This window comes from Ctenocephalides felis, unplaced genomic scaffold, assembly GCF_003426905.1.
Source record: "Ctenocephalides felis isolate EL2017-DRISC unplaced genomic scaffold, ASM342690v1 CF-g0.4_SCAFFOLD_03571, whole genome shotgun sequence".
Lineage (NCBI taxonomy): Eukaryota > Metazoa > Arthropoda > Insecta > Siphonaptera > Pulicidae > Ctenocephalides > Ctenocephalides felis.
Window position 1 is genome coordinate 44,566,110 of NW_020539725.1, and position 18,369 is coordinate 44,584,478.

Sequence of the window (18,369 nt, forward strand, 5' to 3'; positions counted from 1 at the left end):
AGAAAAATTTATTTTGAAATATTTTGGAAATTCTGAAACTTTTTTCAAAGCAATCGTACTGCTTTAACTGCATAGAGACGAAATATCGAAGCGCGTAAGCGCGCGTTGCCGTCTAACGCATAAACATTGGTACGGAACCCATAGGAATGTAAACAAAATTTATACTTATTGTTATAATCTCTATAAAATATCTGATAATTCGATGTGCATATGTCTAATGATCATTTTTGACCTCCAAATGGCATTTTTTTTAATTTTTTTTACTAGATCTCAGAAACCGCTAGACCTGCCTTCATGAAAACCTGATCAGTTCTTCATCTTGTTAATACAAGTAAATGTTTTTTGAATTATTCAAATCGGACGCTCCGTTCTCTTAAAAACTGAGTTACCGTTTTTGCCACTGTTTGCCCCATATCTTCGGAACGGCTAGACCTGCCTTCGCCAAAAACGAATCAGCACGTCTCCTTATCAATACGAATCGAATGCTTTTTGAATTATTCAAATCGCTTCATCCGTGTTCCTGAAATCGTCGACGAAAATTTGTATCCGCACACACTCACATACACGCACATACACACACACATACATACACACACACATACATACACACATACATTCATTTTTTCTAAGGTATGCCAAAATGTTCAGAAAGTTTTGAAACGTAAAGATATATAAAAAATTTAATTTTCGATTTTTTTGCGATTACTATAACTTACCCTACGGGAAGTTAAAAATAAAAAGAAGTTACAGTAGCAAAAGAAGATTTTATTTTTAGCACCTCTTTTTTAATTTGTTTTTTTTTCTACTATGAAGCTACGATTTTAATATGATAAGTATACTTTCATACAGATTTGTTCTTTCCATTAGAGTATATTACAAATGAATTTATGAAGTTGAGTATTTGGTCGATAACGTAGACATACATACGGAGCTTCAGTTGCTGGCTCATTTTCATATTGATCCTACTACATATTTTTTCACTTCAAAGAGTCATATTATCCAATTATCTTTCCATATAACAAAACCAAGCCTCTACAATATACTGTCAAAAAACTCGAAAAAATTTATGAATTCATATTTCAAAAGAACGGCTTGGATATGTATTTAACATGAGCTTTTTGAGAGCTAAATTCACGATTTACTTCTAGACATGTGTTTGTATAGTGCGGTATATAAATATTATTCTCAAGCACCTTCTCTGAAACATAGTGGTTGGCGAATGTGCAGTCAGATTTTTTTCAGTGCATGTAAAAAGTCGAAAGATGTGGCAACACCACTGATGTAGTGCGAATGCGGGCGTCCGAAGCCAGTGGCCGAAGGCGCGGGCCGATTTGCGGACTACGTGAGTGCGCGTTTTAGGCGAAAGCGGGGCTAATTGATAATGGAATACTTACTATGATTTTATGGGTCTTAAACGTTAATATGGGCAACATGCGTTAGCATATTTGAGAAGCATGTATTTTCTAATATAGTTAAATTACTTTTAATATTATTTTATTGTATTATTATATAATTTTGATTTATTTATTACTAAGGAGTCATCCATTAACCGCATGATACTTAAAAGGTGTGGGTGTTAAAAGCGTTTAACAAAAAATCACGAAATATTGAAAGATGTAGGGGTTACTTGATCAAAAAATTTCAAAAAGAACACGAATTTTTTAAGATACTAAAAATGCACGTGATGCTTATCGCCGCTATTAATAATAACGGGTGGTCCATAGCGGTCCTAGTGATCTAGCGATCTTACGGTTTAGATTTTTCTGTAAAGAAAACATATAAAGTATTATAAATCGTTAGAAAGGTCTCAAAATTCTTAATTTTTTTCCATATATCGCAACTTTGAATTCCGCACGGTGTGGCCTACAGGCAAGTTACTATCGATAAATTCCAATTTTTTAAATGGGCCACCCTATATCTTAATCTTCCGCTGATTATATGATATATGTTATGTTATTATCTCATACAACACAATAAAGTGTTAAACGGGATAGCCGAGTATTTAATTGTATTGATGTCAAATTGCTTACCAAATGGTATTTTACAGCAAATCTTGCTTTTGATTTTTTATTATGTAATATAATCCAGTCATTATAGTAAGTTCACTATACAAATTAGGTAAGAAACCTAATACAAATTAGGTAAGAATCTTGGAATTCGAGATACCTAGCTGTAAGTCTGTAAATACTTGTATATTGACACCTAAAAGTTGTCTCAAAACCTACATTGCGTACACCCTACCATATGTAGGTTTTGAGACAACTTTTAGGTGTCAATATACAAGTATTTACAGACTTACAGCTGAGTATCTCGAATTCCGAGATTCTTACCTAATTTAAGCTTAAATTACTGGACTAATAGGTATATCAGACATATAGATTAGATTATTATATACCAATAATATGCTATTACGATTTTGCTGAGTTGACGGCTTATCCTTATATAGTAAGTAGCTTAAAAAATTAGGCTACTTTTTTTTGGAGACTTTTGGAAAAGACTTACAAATGAGCAATAGAATTACGGAAAAATTTTTGGCTAAGAAAGTTTTTATAATTCTTACAAATAGCGATTTCAACAGCATTTTGTTTCGTTTTGTTTGCATTTATTATTAAAATATTGTTAGGTTTTGGATAATTTGTATCCATAACATTGACTTCTACATATTAATCACATTGTTCAAAATTAGATGAGACGTGTTGTAAAAAAATGTGTTAAGGGGCACACCTAGTGTGAAAAATAACATACTAAAATTTTAAATCGATATCTTAGATAGTTTTTGAGTTACAGCCATTTAAAAGAGTATATATATTATATAGTATAACGATAATTTTATCTTTAAACTCTTTTCTCAAAACAGCATTTTCCGAATTTGCTGCAGTGATAACTCCAAAAGAAATGATCCAATCACTATCGAATTTTTTTTACATGTTCTATATATAGTTTTCCGTACAATGACCTATAGATTTTTTGATCTGATCAAAACTCGAATTTTGGCAGGCCAAAAACGATCAAGATTTTGGGTCAAATTCTTTCTTTTCTTTTTTAAAACGGCGGCATATTGTCAATTTTTTATCTTTTATTTGTATTGTAGGTCATTGTACAGATAATATTATCTAGTTTAACGAGATTTTTTTATTATGTTTTATCAACGAAGAAGGCTGCAATCACTGCAGCAGTAGAGGACCTTTTTTTTGGCGCCGCCGGAGATTGCATGTCATTTCAAAAATATTTAATATTTTATTTCAAAAATTTTGCTGTGTATTCTCAAAACATGTGTAAACATACCCTCAAAGCTTGAGAGGTGCTTGAGATTTCAAATAGATGGATTCACTAGTTTTTTGTTGTTTTTTTTTTAATTTCCATAAATGATCTTTTTTTTAGATTGTCACACTAGGTGTGCCCCTTGAATCGCATTTGAAGATTTGAGGTTGTAGGAGAAGGGGCTGTCAACAGGTCAAAGAATTAAGTTTCGACTTATTAGTTGTAAAGCGCAAAATTTAAAAAATATATAAAACTATTGCTCAATTATCCGTTACCCTATAGAGTCGACCATCAGACCGCCGTCCTATGGTTGTCGTCCGGTCTCCCCTACCTGGCCTCTCTGTGTACGGTCATGGAGTCAGTCTGAGAGGGTTTCGTATGGGGCTTGTTCTACAGTGGGCGGCTTGTACCGTGACACCGGGCTTTTTAGATATGATTTACGTCTTAACCCGGTTTTAAATTATGTGAACGTACAGTCGCCGCTCCGAGATGGGAGGCGGATTGGGAATTAGGTGGTGCGCGCTATTGTTCTAGATAAATATAGGCGAGGGCGAAGCGTAACACAGAAACCCTAGCACATAAATACTCATACATAAATGATATTAATGACAAACTTTATATGTGCTATATAGATGCATATAATGCTACAAGCTTTGAGTTATGAATAATGCGGATTATATTATTTCGTATATTTGTAGATTATAGCGAAATAAATAAATCTTTAGCGGTTTTGTGCCTGCGAAATGTGTTTCGAAAACTCTAATAAATTAAACGTTTTTATTTTGTCTGGAACTATAATATGAATGGATTGCCGTTTATGAGTTTGATTCTGAACAGGTCGCGAATAATCTAATTCTATACTAATCTCTAATATCCTTGTTAGTCCCTATCATTTTGTGTTATCATTTCAAAATAATATGTAAACAACTGAAAAAATTAAATAAAATTGTATAAAATGGTATAATTGCATAAAATGCTAAAAACGATAAATATGTACAATGGAACTTCAAAAGAAGTCCAACCCTTAATATATATGTATATGAATTGAAAAGGTCGTATGCATAATAATATTAAAAGACATTTAGACATAAAAATATTCATCAGATTTTAATTATTGTACCATGTATGTAACGTTTGATGTATATCAAACGTTATTTATTCACTCTTTATTTGTTGTTGAACAAAGAGCAATTTTTAATTGAGCAGGCTAATATAAAAAACATAAAATTGATTTGCTCTATAAAATCCATTTTTATATTTAACTTCCCGTAGGGTGTGTTATTGTAATGGGCCGAAAATCGAAATTGAAAATTTTTACATTTCTCGACGTTTTGAAGGTTTCTGAACATTTTGGCATAACTCAGAAAAAATGGATGTGTGTGTATGTATGTATGGATACACACACAATTCCCAGTCACGTTTATGGGCGCACGGATCAACCGATTTGAATGGTTCAAAAAACATTCGATTCCTATTGATAGGGAGAAGAGCTGATTAGTTTTTGGCAAAGGCAGGTACAGTCGTTACGGAGATACGGAGCAAAGAGTGCAGAAAATAGAAATAGAAATAGTTTTTGAGTGAATGGAGCATCTGATTTGAATGATCTAAAAAACTTTCAATTAGCAATGATTAGGAGAAGTAATTGTTAGTTTTTGGCAATGTCAGGCCCAGTCATTTCGAAGATACAGAGCTAAATGTGCGAAAAATGGCAGTTTTTGAGAGAACTAAGCGTCCAATTTAAATGATTCAAAGAACTTTCTGCTTGTTTTAACAAAATAATTGATTTTGGAAAAAAAATGTGTATATTTTTTTTTTAGTTTTTTTTTGCATATCGAAAATAATTTAGATTTTATTTTTAATTCTGACTATAGTTCTAATATAGTTTAAACAAATAATTTCAACTTTGCAATTCAGTTTACATATTTTTTATAAATATTAGATAATGTTACAATATTAATAATAATCTATTTCAAAAATATTCAGTATTCTTCGAACATTTCGTTACGGTACGGGAAGTTCCAGCAATTTGCCTCAAGGCGCGATGCCATACACCCCACTAGTTTCAATTCTTTTTTTACAATAGATAATATGTACTGATGGATAAATACTAATAAATGTTTACCTAAGCATTTTATTCCAAACTCGGGATCCTTTTCAACTTACTTTTTGTATTACACTCATGCAATGTGAATTATTTACACTTATATAATAGATAGATTATTTACACTATATAAAATAGAAGTATTCAAGCTAATCAATTTTTTTACTGGATAATATTTATATCCAAATTATAATTAAAATATACCCAATGCATAATTTTATTAATATTTCAAATAACATCAATCTAACAATAGAAGCGAATACAAAACTGTAACAGGCTAAGTTACAAGAGTGTGTGGTAAAAAAGGAAATATAAAAATCAATTAAATCTAAAAAATAAATTGAAGCAGAGCAAAATTAAAATAATCTTGTAACCTATACCTTTCCAAATTGAAAAGTATAGGTCACTGGTATAGATCACTGGAAGTAATCAGTACTTATATCGCACCAATACTTTGCTAATATAAAAATTATTGATAATATTTTAGTAAGCTTCTACTGTTATGAGAATGTTCAGTATAAAATTCCTAACAAATCAGCATCCTCACAGCTTTACTTTATCATTTCATTCACTTTTTTTTTTCTCTGTGTGTATTATTATTTTTGTGTGCACGACTATTAATTTTGGTACTCATACCTGTTTTTAAAAGGCTAAAGCCATTATTATTCATATTCATATACAAAAGGTTGTGTATAACGACCATCCTACTATTTCAAACTTATAACCCTTACATGATTTGCAGTATCAGGAGCGTCCAGGGGTTTCTCAATGCTGGCAACCGAGGGCGAGATTTATCACCGGCCATGGGGGTGACATCTCAACGTTTAATTATAATACTTTATTGCCCAATAAATCAGACGTTAGATGGAGTATAGTGACTGCAAGTCATACAGTGTTGTGACTCTGGCACTCTTCGCGCAAAACGCGATACTTCGCCTCTCGAAATCATAACTCGCCGGAAAATGTTTTTCAACTAAAATAAAATATGTAGAGACAAACTGATTATTTCACTATGGTATTTATTTACTCAGTGCTGTGATGTCTGTGGTCTCAATAAAAAATTGTCTTTCTTACAAAATTGGAAATAAGATCAAATTGAGTTATATTATTCCTAAGACTTATGACACCGAGCATAGTTTTTTCAGAAGGTGAATTTATTGTTCACCTTGCAGGTCACGACATGGGTCAATAATAAACAGATTTTATAATTTATTTTGTGATTATTTTAATATTTAGCATTGATCATGTTACATTAATTGATATGTAAAAATGTAGCAATCATTATAAATATAAATTTAATTAGAAATTTGGAGTGATAATCAAATTTATTTTTGTTTATCTTTCATTTCATGGTAATACAATTTGATATTTGTATTTTACCAATCGATACTATTTATTAACGTCGGCTATCCCGATATTGCAATTTAATTAATGCGATCCGCCGCCAAGAGAGCGTATATGCAGCGTCCAGAATTTGAAGGCGAAGCTCAAATGACCGCACTATAAATTGTTTGACGTCCTTGTGCTTATGTTGAATTACGGGCCAAATTTTACAGCTCGGTATTAAATGTGGTAGAAGCATTAATTTAGGGAATAAGTAATTCTAATAAATAAGCATTATGGAGGTAAATAAGCGGGATACCATACGGACTTGCTTCGGGCTATTTACACATACATCCTGAGTTGAATTCAAATCTGTCTGGACGATTTTGAAGATCACGGAATGATACTTATGTAATAATATAGGAACGAACTTAAATCAAGCATTGCATCGATATCGTCTGCTTTAGAGGCTTAAAAAATGGATTTTTTGCAAAAATGTCTTATAAAACTAGGCAAGAATATATCCTTAAAACTTCAGAAACAAATTCAAATTATTTTCGGAATTACAGAAAAAATAGTGAGCAATCGTCAAGCATGTATACAAGTAGAACGAAAACTTCGATGCGCGATTTCTCGGTTTTTAATTTTTTCGATTCTTCCTAATTGGCAGGAAAGATAGGAAAAAATTAAACGTCCTATCGAAACGAGACAAAATTAATTGTATTTAGAATTAAATTATATCCTAGTTGAACGTAAAAAAACTTTAAAAAGGTTATAATTAGCCCACTTATTCAACAATCTAAAGTGAAATTTTGTATAAAAAACATAATTTTTTATTCAAGTTGCGAAAAATTGGTGTATTTTTCATTTTTTTCCGGATTATTGGATTAAATCCAAAGTCTTTACTGAGTTTCAACTAGAATCTATACTATTGAAAATATATATTTGTTTTGATTTTTTTGATTCGTATGGAAATTGTGACCTGCATCTTCCTCGCCAAATGACCCGGCATATTATGACATATATTTAATGAAAAAAATTGAGAAGAATGTTGAAATATATAACAATAAAACCTGAAAGTTTCGTTTCAATTAAATATTTATATCCTTCCCTAAACATTCCTCAAAAAAGCGATTTTTTAAGCTTCTAAAGTAGGCTCACCCTTTAAACACTAATACATAATCTAATGATATCTACTACAAGAAAGGATTTGTTCGATATATATTTATTTATATGGAAGTAATTATATAATTAGATATGTCCCTAGTTTTTTTTAACTACACTGACAATTCATCTATAGACTCTGTTTTTACTGTTTTAACTACAATTTTCAATTATTTCTTATAAGCGACTAGAACTTAAGTGTTCTATGAGCCATTATGTTATCATTTCTAAGTTTTATATTAATCCAAAATATTATCCCATCTCTGTGTGATGAATTTTATTGTTACAATTTCTGTATTAGTGATGAATTTTCATTGATACAGAAATACCGGATAAAAGACTCAAATTCACTTTGAAACGTATTGATATTTACCAAGTAAAAATCGATGTCACTACTGCTGTTAACATTGACATGATGTTCGCTCAATAGTAAATTCTATTCCTATTCCATAAAAGTGACATTAGCAGAGTTTCAGCATTTGAGTAATGTCTTAATTCTATTTAGATGTCGTTTTCTGGACAAATTTTTTTGACGGTCTCCGACTAATCGTCCGAATGTAATCGGTCATTTGTAATTAATCACCGATGATTGGCGAACGATTAGTTGCACTGTTATAATTGCAATGGAGTAAAACGATCGCGATTAACGACATCATATATTTTTTCGAATATTAGTTGCAAAACTGTTGATGGCATTGTAGGAGTTATGAAGTTGCGAATCTGTCATAGTAGATTTATTTTTGGTGATAACGCTAAACCTACTTTTTCAAAGTATTATGATGTCTGTTTTACAATAATTAAACCGCTTTTGGAATTTTATCTCTAGTATCCAGAAATACTGTAACAGTCTTAAAAAGCGAAAAGAAACATAAGTCTTTTTACATTCAGTATTTTGGATCTTCACAAGTCCAAAAATATTGCGTGCCATAAATGCCTTTTCATGTTCATTTACAAATTTTATATATGACTTTTTATTGTAGATAGTATAATATAATAGATATTAGACTCATAGACCCACATTTTTTTCTGTGGACTTTGCAATTTTATTTTTGCTGACGCGTGGACCCCTTGAAAGTTGTTATGAACCCTTTAGTAATTATTAAAAATTTGAAAAATCACAAATCTATAAAAGTTTAAAATCTTCAAAAATTACAAATAATATTAAAATTTAATTTGTTACTGAAATTTACTCTACTTCCCGGGTAAGTTATTGTAATGGACAAAAATCGAAAATGAATTTTTTATATCTTCACGTTTCAGAGGTTTCTGAACATTTTGGTATATCTCAGAAAAAATGGATGTGTGTATGTGTGGAGATAATTTTTCGTTTACGATTTTGGGCGTACGGATTAACCGATTTGAATGGTTCAAAAAACATCCGATTCCTATTGATAAGGAGACATGCTGATTAGTTTTTGACGAAGACAGGTCCATCCATTACGGAGATACGAGATACAGAGCAAAGAGTGCAGAAAATAGAAATGGAGATTTTGAGAGAACGGAGCATCCGATTTGAATGATCTAATAAACATTCAATTCGTAATGATAGGGAGAAGTGTTGATTTTTGGCAAAGGCAGGTCCAACCGTTTCGAAGATACGTAGCTAAATGTACAAAAAATGGCAGTTTTTGAAGGAACTAAGCATTCGATTTGAATGATTTAAAAAACTTTCTGCTTGTGTTGACGAAACGATTGCTTTTTGGGAGAGAATTTATTTTTATTTCATTTTTTTTTTTAATTTTGAAAAAAAAAATCATTTGAATATGGAATAATAATTCGGATTTTAATTCTAATTTTAGCTAAAGTTCTAAACATCACTTATATACTTGAAATAGATAATTTTAACTCTGCAATTCAGTTTATATAATACTTTCAAGGGAACTCTCAGATTTACTCTTTTGGATGAAACTTCGATATTTCAAAACTTGAAATATCATCCAGCAAATTGTAGGTCTGTTTATCCTATACTCTATTTCAGTTTAAACACATGTTATTCATGATGAAAAAAATTTGTTATTAATATGCAATGCAAATACAAGTATTTACACAATTCTCAAGCTTCAACTTTTGTTGAAGTTTCATCAAAATCCCAGAAGAGTAAACCTGAGGGTTCTCTTGTTAGAAATATTAGACAATGTTCTTCATTTTAAATCCGATTGTATAAGTTTTGTTCATCTACTTTTTATAAAATAAGAACAATGAAAGCTGCATTATTTATAATAATCTATATGAAAACACAGAGAAATATTAATTTTTCGAATATTTCATACGGGAAGTTTCATACAGCAATTTGCCTTGAGGCACGATGCCGTAAACCACTAATTTAATATTTATTCACTAATTATAACCAATACACAACTAGCACAATGTCACCCAAAAGTACATTTAACAAACAACACAATTGTAGCTAACGTTTTACTTTCAAAAATGCTTCTGCCTAATTTACTTTTAACGAACATCACGAAACGAACCGAAACGAGTCTATTGCACATTGTTCAAAAACTGATCAGTTTCAACTGATATTGTATAAAATAGCAATGATTGTATTTTCCGGCTGCAGACGTAAATGATGGACGTATTCGGCAAAAAGTTTCCCATTGTCTGCGCAGGCGGTGGTGGCAGCGGCGGCACCGAACTCGATGACAAGTGCACCGTCTGCTTCTGCATCCAAATGACTTGTTTTAATTTCCCCAACCGACTGCGAATCAGTGTGTTGCTTTTCATGTCTTTGCAGATATCACTGTTTCGAATGTTCCGAATGTTTCGAGCTGTACCTCTTGGCAGCTTCTGCATTCATACTTCTTACATTTATATCTGACATTGCAAATCCGAATCAAAACACGCTATTGAAAATGAAAACGTCATCGTTTTTGTTACCTGGAAATATGAAATTCTTGAACCTAAAGAAGCGATGCGAGTTCAGAGATAGGAGTTCATGTATTTCGAGGTTATTTTAATGAAATGTTGTAACTTTTTTGAAAGTTTAACATAGTTTCGACGTAACTGACGCACTGATAATGAATTGAACAAACACAATAAAGTGAAGTAGATAGTTAGATACCGAAATAGATATTGTTTTACAAAATTTGTAAGAGACGATACTGAATTAATATACATAAGTTGTTTTTAACAGTATAAAACATTTTCAAAAACTACAACATCATTCAAACCATATAGTCACTCAGCTTCTTGAGACATCAACTTCAAGAAGACTGAAGAAGAAGCTGCCCGAAGATAATATGGAGGAATCTTAGAACTACCACAACCTTACATGAACAGAATAATTGAATCATTTATTGAAGTGATTCTCTAAATATGATTGTAATATTGATCCGATAAATTTATATGTGTGTTTGCAAGTGTGTGTGTATATGTGTGAGTGAATGACATAAGCCAAATAGCTCATAGAATAGTCATGTATTTTGATTGCTATTGAAAATAAATATTAAAAAAAAAATAATAAAAAAATAAGTTGTTTTTTGTAATTACACTAACAGTTATACATATAAATTAATTATTAATTGGTAAATTAATTAGACATAAGATTAGAACCCTTTTTTTGCCAAGGCTATTTCAAACGTTTTATAGTTGTCGATATGTAAATTCATGTAATTGCCATAGTTCTTTTTATTAATTTTAAAATGTCTCTCTTTTTTCCAGATGAGCATTTTGATCAAGAACCGGATATCAATACCGGACAGCAGGACCCTTTAGGCAATACAGAATCAAAAGAAGACTTGCTGCAGCAGCAAGAAGTACAGGAAGACAGTGCCCAGGAAGAAAAGGATAGCAGCAAAGTTTGTGATTTGAATAATAGCGCTACCCACGACTCTAGTGAAATAACTAATAATTCCGACGTCGAGTGTAGTATACCAGTATCCCTTGTTCAAGATTATCAAGTCAATAGGTAATAATTAATAATAAGCGTTAATTTTTCATTTGAGTGTAAGCGTTATCATGCCGATTTTAAATCTTTATATTACATTATTAAAATTTAGTAGCCTATGTTATTAAACATTCAAAATTTATCTTATATTATTAGATCAAGTTGTATATCATACTATTTTTTTAAACCAGATAATAATCTTTTCTTTGATGCAAAAAAAGTTAAAAATTAATATTAAATTATTCATTGTATTTGTTAACCTAATGCGAAAAATATTATTTAATTTCTTCGTATCGTACAAATGCTATTTTAAGATAATTTTATTTATATCAATTTATTTTTATTCCAGAGAACCCAGCCCTGGTTGCCCATCGTCACGAGAGTCGCCTATGAGTGTTCTTTGTCATTCAAGTGAATCGCCCCATTCTTCTGGTAGGGTATATGGCAGCGAGTCCTCGAGTCCTGCAAATCAAGCAGCAGCAATGGCAGCCTATCTTGCGGCAGCACATCACAATGCAGCTAAAACAATGTCAGAATGCCCACCATCGCCCACAGTAACATCATCAATTTCACCGCCAGGAGAGGTTGTATTAGATTTTAGTACAAGGCGATCACCACGTTGTGTCACTCCCGAGAAAGTGGCACCGATGTCAGAAAATGGTCCTCTTGATTTATCAGTAAGCAACCGAAAGAGAACTACTCCCGAACCTATTTCTCATGGACAGAGGAAAAGTTTACGCACTAGTGTCGATCAGCCGCCAGCAGCGTGGCCTTCGCCATATTTTGCAGCGGTTGCAGCAGGTTTAGCCAATGGCAGAAATACTTCGTCTATTAAAGCAAGTACTAATGACGGAGCAAAAGCTTTAGAAAAAATGGGCGAATTAAGCCGTTTAGGATCTAGTGATGAGTCACAGCGAGGACGACATGGAGCATGGCAATCGCATTGGTTAAGTAAGGGGGCGGAACAGGCACGCGATGTACTTAAGTGCGTGTGGTGTAAACAAAGTTTCCAAACTTTAGCCGCTATGACAGTTCACATGAAAGAAGCCAAACACTGCGGGATGAACGCGCCCGCATCTTCGCTGACTGCGTCTTCCCCTCAACCGCCACCATCTCAAATAGCGTCACCCAAACAGCCACAAAATGAATTAAGCTTACTAATTAAGGATAGTATGCCATTACCTCGAAAATTGGTCAGAGGTCAAGATGTTTGGCTGGGAAAAGGCGCAGAACAAACAAGGCAGATTTTGAAATGCATGTGGTGCGGGCAGAGTTTCCGATCTTTAGCAGAAATGACTAGTCATATGCAACAGACCCAACATTATACAAATATTATATCACAAGAACAAATAATTTCGTGGAAATCGTCAGATGAAAAAGGAGGAAGTGCTCAAAATTCATCCGGAAATTCTTCAAGCGCTGCACCGCATGGCCCAGGAGGTCACGTGAGTGCTGTACTAACGTGCAAAGTATGCGATCAAGCATTTTCTTCCTTAAAAGAATTAAGTAATCATATGGTAAAAAATTCTCATTATAAGGAGCATATCATGCGATCTATTACCGAAAGTGGAGGCAGAAGACGCCAAACTCGTGAGAAAAGGAAAAAATCTTTACCGGTGCGGAAACTTTTAGAATTAGAGCGTGCTCAAAATGAACTTAAAAATGGTGATGCTCCGACAGGACGTATAAGTTGTGAAAAATGTGGTGAAAAAATTGATACAAGTGTTTTTGTAGAACATATTCGTCAATGTGTTGGTGGTAGTACTTCGCAAAGAAATTTGTTAAAAAATGCTTTGTTAGTAGGCGCTCCAGGCGGAGAGCATATATTACCTCCGTCGCAATTGTCCGAAAATAATGAATCTGCAAAAGCTGTGTCTCCAACATCGTTGGGAGGTTCTTCTCCGCCCTTACCAGAGAAAAGCTCGTCGCCATCTGTTCTCAATGCTATTGAACAACTGATCGAAAAGAGTTTTGATTCGAGAACACGTCATGGTGCTAATTATTCGCCACATTGCGCGCCAATGGGAAGCAGTATTTTAAAACGGTTGGGGATTGATGATAGTGTGGATTACACGAAACCTCTTGTAGATGCACAGACTGTTGCATTGTTGCGCAGCTACCAGCAGAACCAAAACCAACAACAACAATGCTATTCTAGAAGAGAACGTAGTGGTAGCGAGTCAAGTTCCGTTTCAGATCGCGGAGGTCGTCAAGAGTCTTTGACACCTGATAGTAAAATGGAGCCACCAGCATTTGCAGGAACCCCACGTTCTACACCAGACAGAAGGGTATCTACACCTCAAGCGGAAGAATCTCCGACTTTGGTTAGGGTAAAATTGGAACCAGGAACCTCGGAAATTATGAGCACAGATTTAAGTAAGATTTCGATGAAAAAGGAACCTGATGATGAGTCTCGAAGCCCACAATCTCGTCGTGCCACACCTAGTCCTGCAGCGGAATCGCCGCGTTCTACACCTGGGACCAGCGGTCGTAAAGATGGGGGTAGTTTAGGTGCCCTTTCATCTATGTTTGATAGCCTATCAGGAACATCTTCAACATCTCAAGCGCAAACGGAAAACAGCAGCGGTCAGAAACGACCGGGTTCCCATCCGTTAGCAGCGCTACAAAAACTATGTGACAAAACGGAAAATCACCATTCAACACGCAGTCAGGTTACACCTGCAACTGCAGCTTGTTCCACATCGAGTAGTACTGGATCCGCCACAGGAGCGATTTTAGCATTCAGCTGGGCCTGCAACGATGCAGTTGTGAACTCCGATTCTGTTATGAAATGTGCGTTTTGCGATACTCCTTTTATCTCGAAAGGTGCTTATCGTCATCATTTATCTAAGATGCATTTTGTGAAAGATGGGGCATTGCCCGAACCTGTGGCAATAACAACACCTAAACTAACAACTTCCGAATCTGGTCCTAGTCCAGTGGCAACAACAGCTACAAATTCAAGCAAGTCAAGTGTTTTGCAAAGCAATGCGCAAATTAGTAGTCCGTCATCGCAGTCTGCAAGTTTTGATGAGAGTCCCCACTCTAAGTTCCTCAAGTATACTGAATTAGCTAAACAACTATCAAGTAAATATGTTTAGAGAAAAAGTGTGAATGATCATTGTGATAATACCATATCCCATATATTGATTGAGTGTGTTAAATAACTATCAGCATAATGCCATATATTATAATAATATTGAAATAAAATTCTAAATTGGATCATTCTCACATCAAGTTCGTTTATAAACTGTACTTAAGTGTAGTACCAAAAATTCGTTTCCAAAACAACACGTGGTATACCATTTTACTGTATACTTCATATGTGTAAATTAAATTGGTTAAATTTTTTTATCAAATTGATTTTTGGTAAAATTGAACTAAATTATTATCAGCGGCTTATCATGAAAGTTCATAGAATTTTGATTTTTTGCTATAAATTTGGGCTAAGCACATAATAAGATATACGCCATTTGTAAAAAGCAGATTTGTGATTTCAAACATAGTTTTAGAACTCTTAAAACATGTATACTTAGTATTGATTAAGTTGATACTCTTACTAAGTATTGGTTTTACAATAAAATCTTATACTTAAAATAATATTTATATTTTATTAGAGTAAAGTGTAGTTTAATAAATATAATGATAATATTCATTACATGCAATTATACACAATGTAAAAAACTCATAGTATCTTGAAAATATTTAAATTTCTTTATTAAATTATTTCAATTGCGTAATTAAAGGGAATTCATTTCCATTTGTCGAAATGTAAAATGCTCATTTATGGAAATATTAAATCAATCTTTATGTTTAAATCGAATGCATTTAGAAATTGTTTCTTAACATCATGAGTCGTTCTCAAAAATCCAACTACTAAATATTTTCATATAGCGAATGTCGCTGGCTAAATTATCACTCATTTTGTACTAAATATGTTCAAAAATTCTTATTATGGTACTTATAACAGTGATTCTCAACCTTTGTGCTGCACAATTACTTTGTGCGTCGTGTAATTTATGATGTGCGCCAATAAATATTATAAATGCAATGTAATGTTATACTTAAGAAAACTGATTTATTGGTTAATTTGAGGCAGCAAAAAATGAAAAATAGTTGAGAATTATTGGCGTAGGTTTAATATTAAAATAGCATTTAATTTCGTGGTTAGATTTATGAAAACGCTTATAATGAATATTTTCAGAATGATTATACGTCCTCACAAAAATTGATGAGTAAAAACTAAAAAACTTGAAGTATCGATGTGATGCATAATGAATACTGAAGTTTGAAAATTTGTATAATTTTTAGATGAATCATTAGATACTAAGCCATACACAAAATAAAGTATACGTAATATTTCAGCATTAATTTGTACATATGCATTATCAAAGCATGCTCATGAACATATTATTCTATCAATGTAATAAATTTATATCCATTGAAAAATCTTGATCAACATTTTATCGATTTTCAATTCAAGTTTTCCGAATCTCGAAAATGAAGTTAGGGTTCAAAATTAAAGGCTGAATATAATCATAACTTTGAATTATACTATTTTATTGCAAACTTTGATACTGCCAGGTTCATATTTCATTAATTGTGGAAGAACTCATTCTAATATATTTTATCATATCACTTCATAATATTTATTAATTATTTTCTAAATTTTCCGTAAGCAATGAATTTAATTTACAGTTTTTCCGATTGAAGGCAACAATATAATAAACCTAGTAATCATTTTACAAAAAGAGGTGTATTTAATACACGTTTAGTTTATAGATTAATAATATTTTAAATTTGGACCACTTTGTAACACATGGTGGTAAAAATTTAAATTTCAAATAAGATCAGATCTTTGAAAATAAATTAAATTTACATTTCAGTAACAGTAAAATTTGGAAATTCAGTACTTTGATCTATACTCAATAATTGAATTTAATTCAATATGATTAATATAATTCTGTAAATACTCAATATTATTGAATATAAAAATATATTATTTCGATCATTTTTTGTGCACATTGGCGTGACATCCTTCGATAACTTTGTAATTCCATATTGAAGTAAATGCATTTTCTTATTATAAAATTATAAAAATTCTTGAGTATACTACAATTTGTTGTAAGCAAATCAAAATACGTAAAATTAGTGTTAGGAATCGCAAAAATCTCTTCGCTTTAAAAATAGATTAATATGTTCATGAGCATGCCTTTGCAAATTGTAACGAATCCTGCGTTTGATTTTCGAATATGTAATTTGTCAGTAATGTTGATATAAATTAATATTAATAAATTAAAAATATAAAAATTATATAATAAGATTACAATTATATGAAATTAATACTAACCTCTAAAACATGATGTATACGCATAAAAAAGAAAAAATCACTATTCAAGTATTTAAATTATGGTTGTTTTAATCAAATATAGTTTAAATGAAATTATTATTTATGCCATTTTTAAACTCAAATAAAATGTATGTTATGGATTCATCTCTCTATTTTATTTTAATGCAGTGAAATTTAAGTGTGACTTTTTTGCAGATTTATCTTACAGGTTTGTCCTTATAAAATTCTGTATACTTTTTGATAATTGACATTGATTGTAATTTTTATGATAAAGGTTATGCAATTAGTCAAATAATCATTGTCCTATTTTCATTAATAATATTTTTCAATTAAAATTAAAAAGATTTAAATAGTTGTTTTAGTATGAAATGATAATAATATATTTTAAAAGTTATTTGACTGTTTTGGCGAGAGAGCCTCGGCATTGCAACCAACGATTCAAATTCAAATTCCCCGCTGCGTATAAAATGTAAACCTAAATTTGTTCCCAAGTGAAAATGGCCCTTCAAGGATTAATGCAAGGTAAAAATTTCATCACAAATTTAAATTTCATCACTTATTTAAATATGGTACTTTGACTGACATCTTGAATTGAATTCCATATTGGTGCTTTATACGGGTTTGCAGCTAGAATACTCGAGTATGGATGAAAACAACAATGGAATTAGTGGCTGTAAAATGAATAACTTTTATACAAAATAGTATACCTAGAAACAAATACATTTATATTCACCTATTCATGTTTCTTTTCCACCAATTTAATTTTTAACTTCCAGTCGGGTAAGTTATAGTAATCGGAAATTTTTTGCATAAATTTATGTTTCAAGGTCAAAATTTTGGCATACACGGTTTTTTAAACATATTTTACTCAATTTGAATATAATATCAAGTTAAAATGGATATAGGCTGTTGAAAAAAATCGTGTTATACACGATACTCCGTGTTATCGGAGGGATGCTGCAACTTCAGCTCCGTGTAGACGGAAAACCGAGTTCCTAGTATATTACATTATCGGAGGGATGACTGTATAGAATTCATTATATTATTGATTTATTATACTATTATACTTATTGTACTTCATTTCTCATTTCAATGTTGTTGACAATTGGTAACCCTCGCTGTTGAATATTTATTTTTACAACATCATAAATAAAGTAATTACTAGTAGTTTAGACTGTATATAATTTATTATATTATTTATTTATTATACTATTATGCTATAATATTTACTTATTGAACTTCATTTCTCATTTCAATGTTGTTGACAATTGGTAACCCTGGCAG

The 18,369-nt window shown here is 31.9% G+C and overlaps 2 protein-coding genes across 2 annotated transcripts in view; both read left to right on the forward strand.

Annotated features, from left to right (window-relative positions):
* Positions 1–18,369, forward strand: part of LOC113386825 (acyl-protein thioesterase 1-like) — an 87,764-nt gene that overhangs the window by 9,972 nt on the left and 59,423 nt on the right. The gene's annotated exons all lie outside the window — the stretch shown is intronic.
* Positions 10,419–14,915, forward strand: LOC113386111 (protein tiptop-like). Its single transcript, XM_026623917.1, has 3 exons — positions 10,419–10,557; positions 11,510–11,756; positions 12,085–14,915. The coding sequence occupies exons 1-3, from the start codon at positions 10,419–10,421 to the stop codon at positions 14,834–14,836; spliced, it is 3,138 nt and encodes a 1,045-aa protein (XP_026479702.1). The 3' UTR covers positions 14,837–14,915.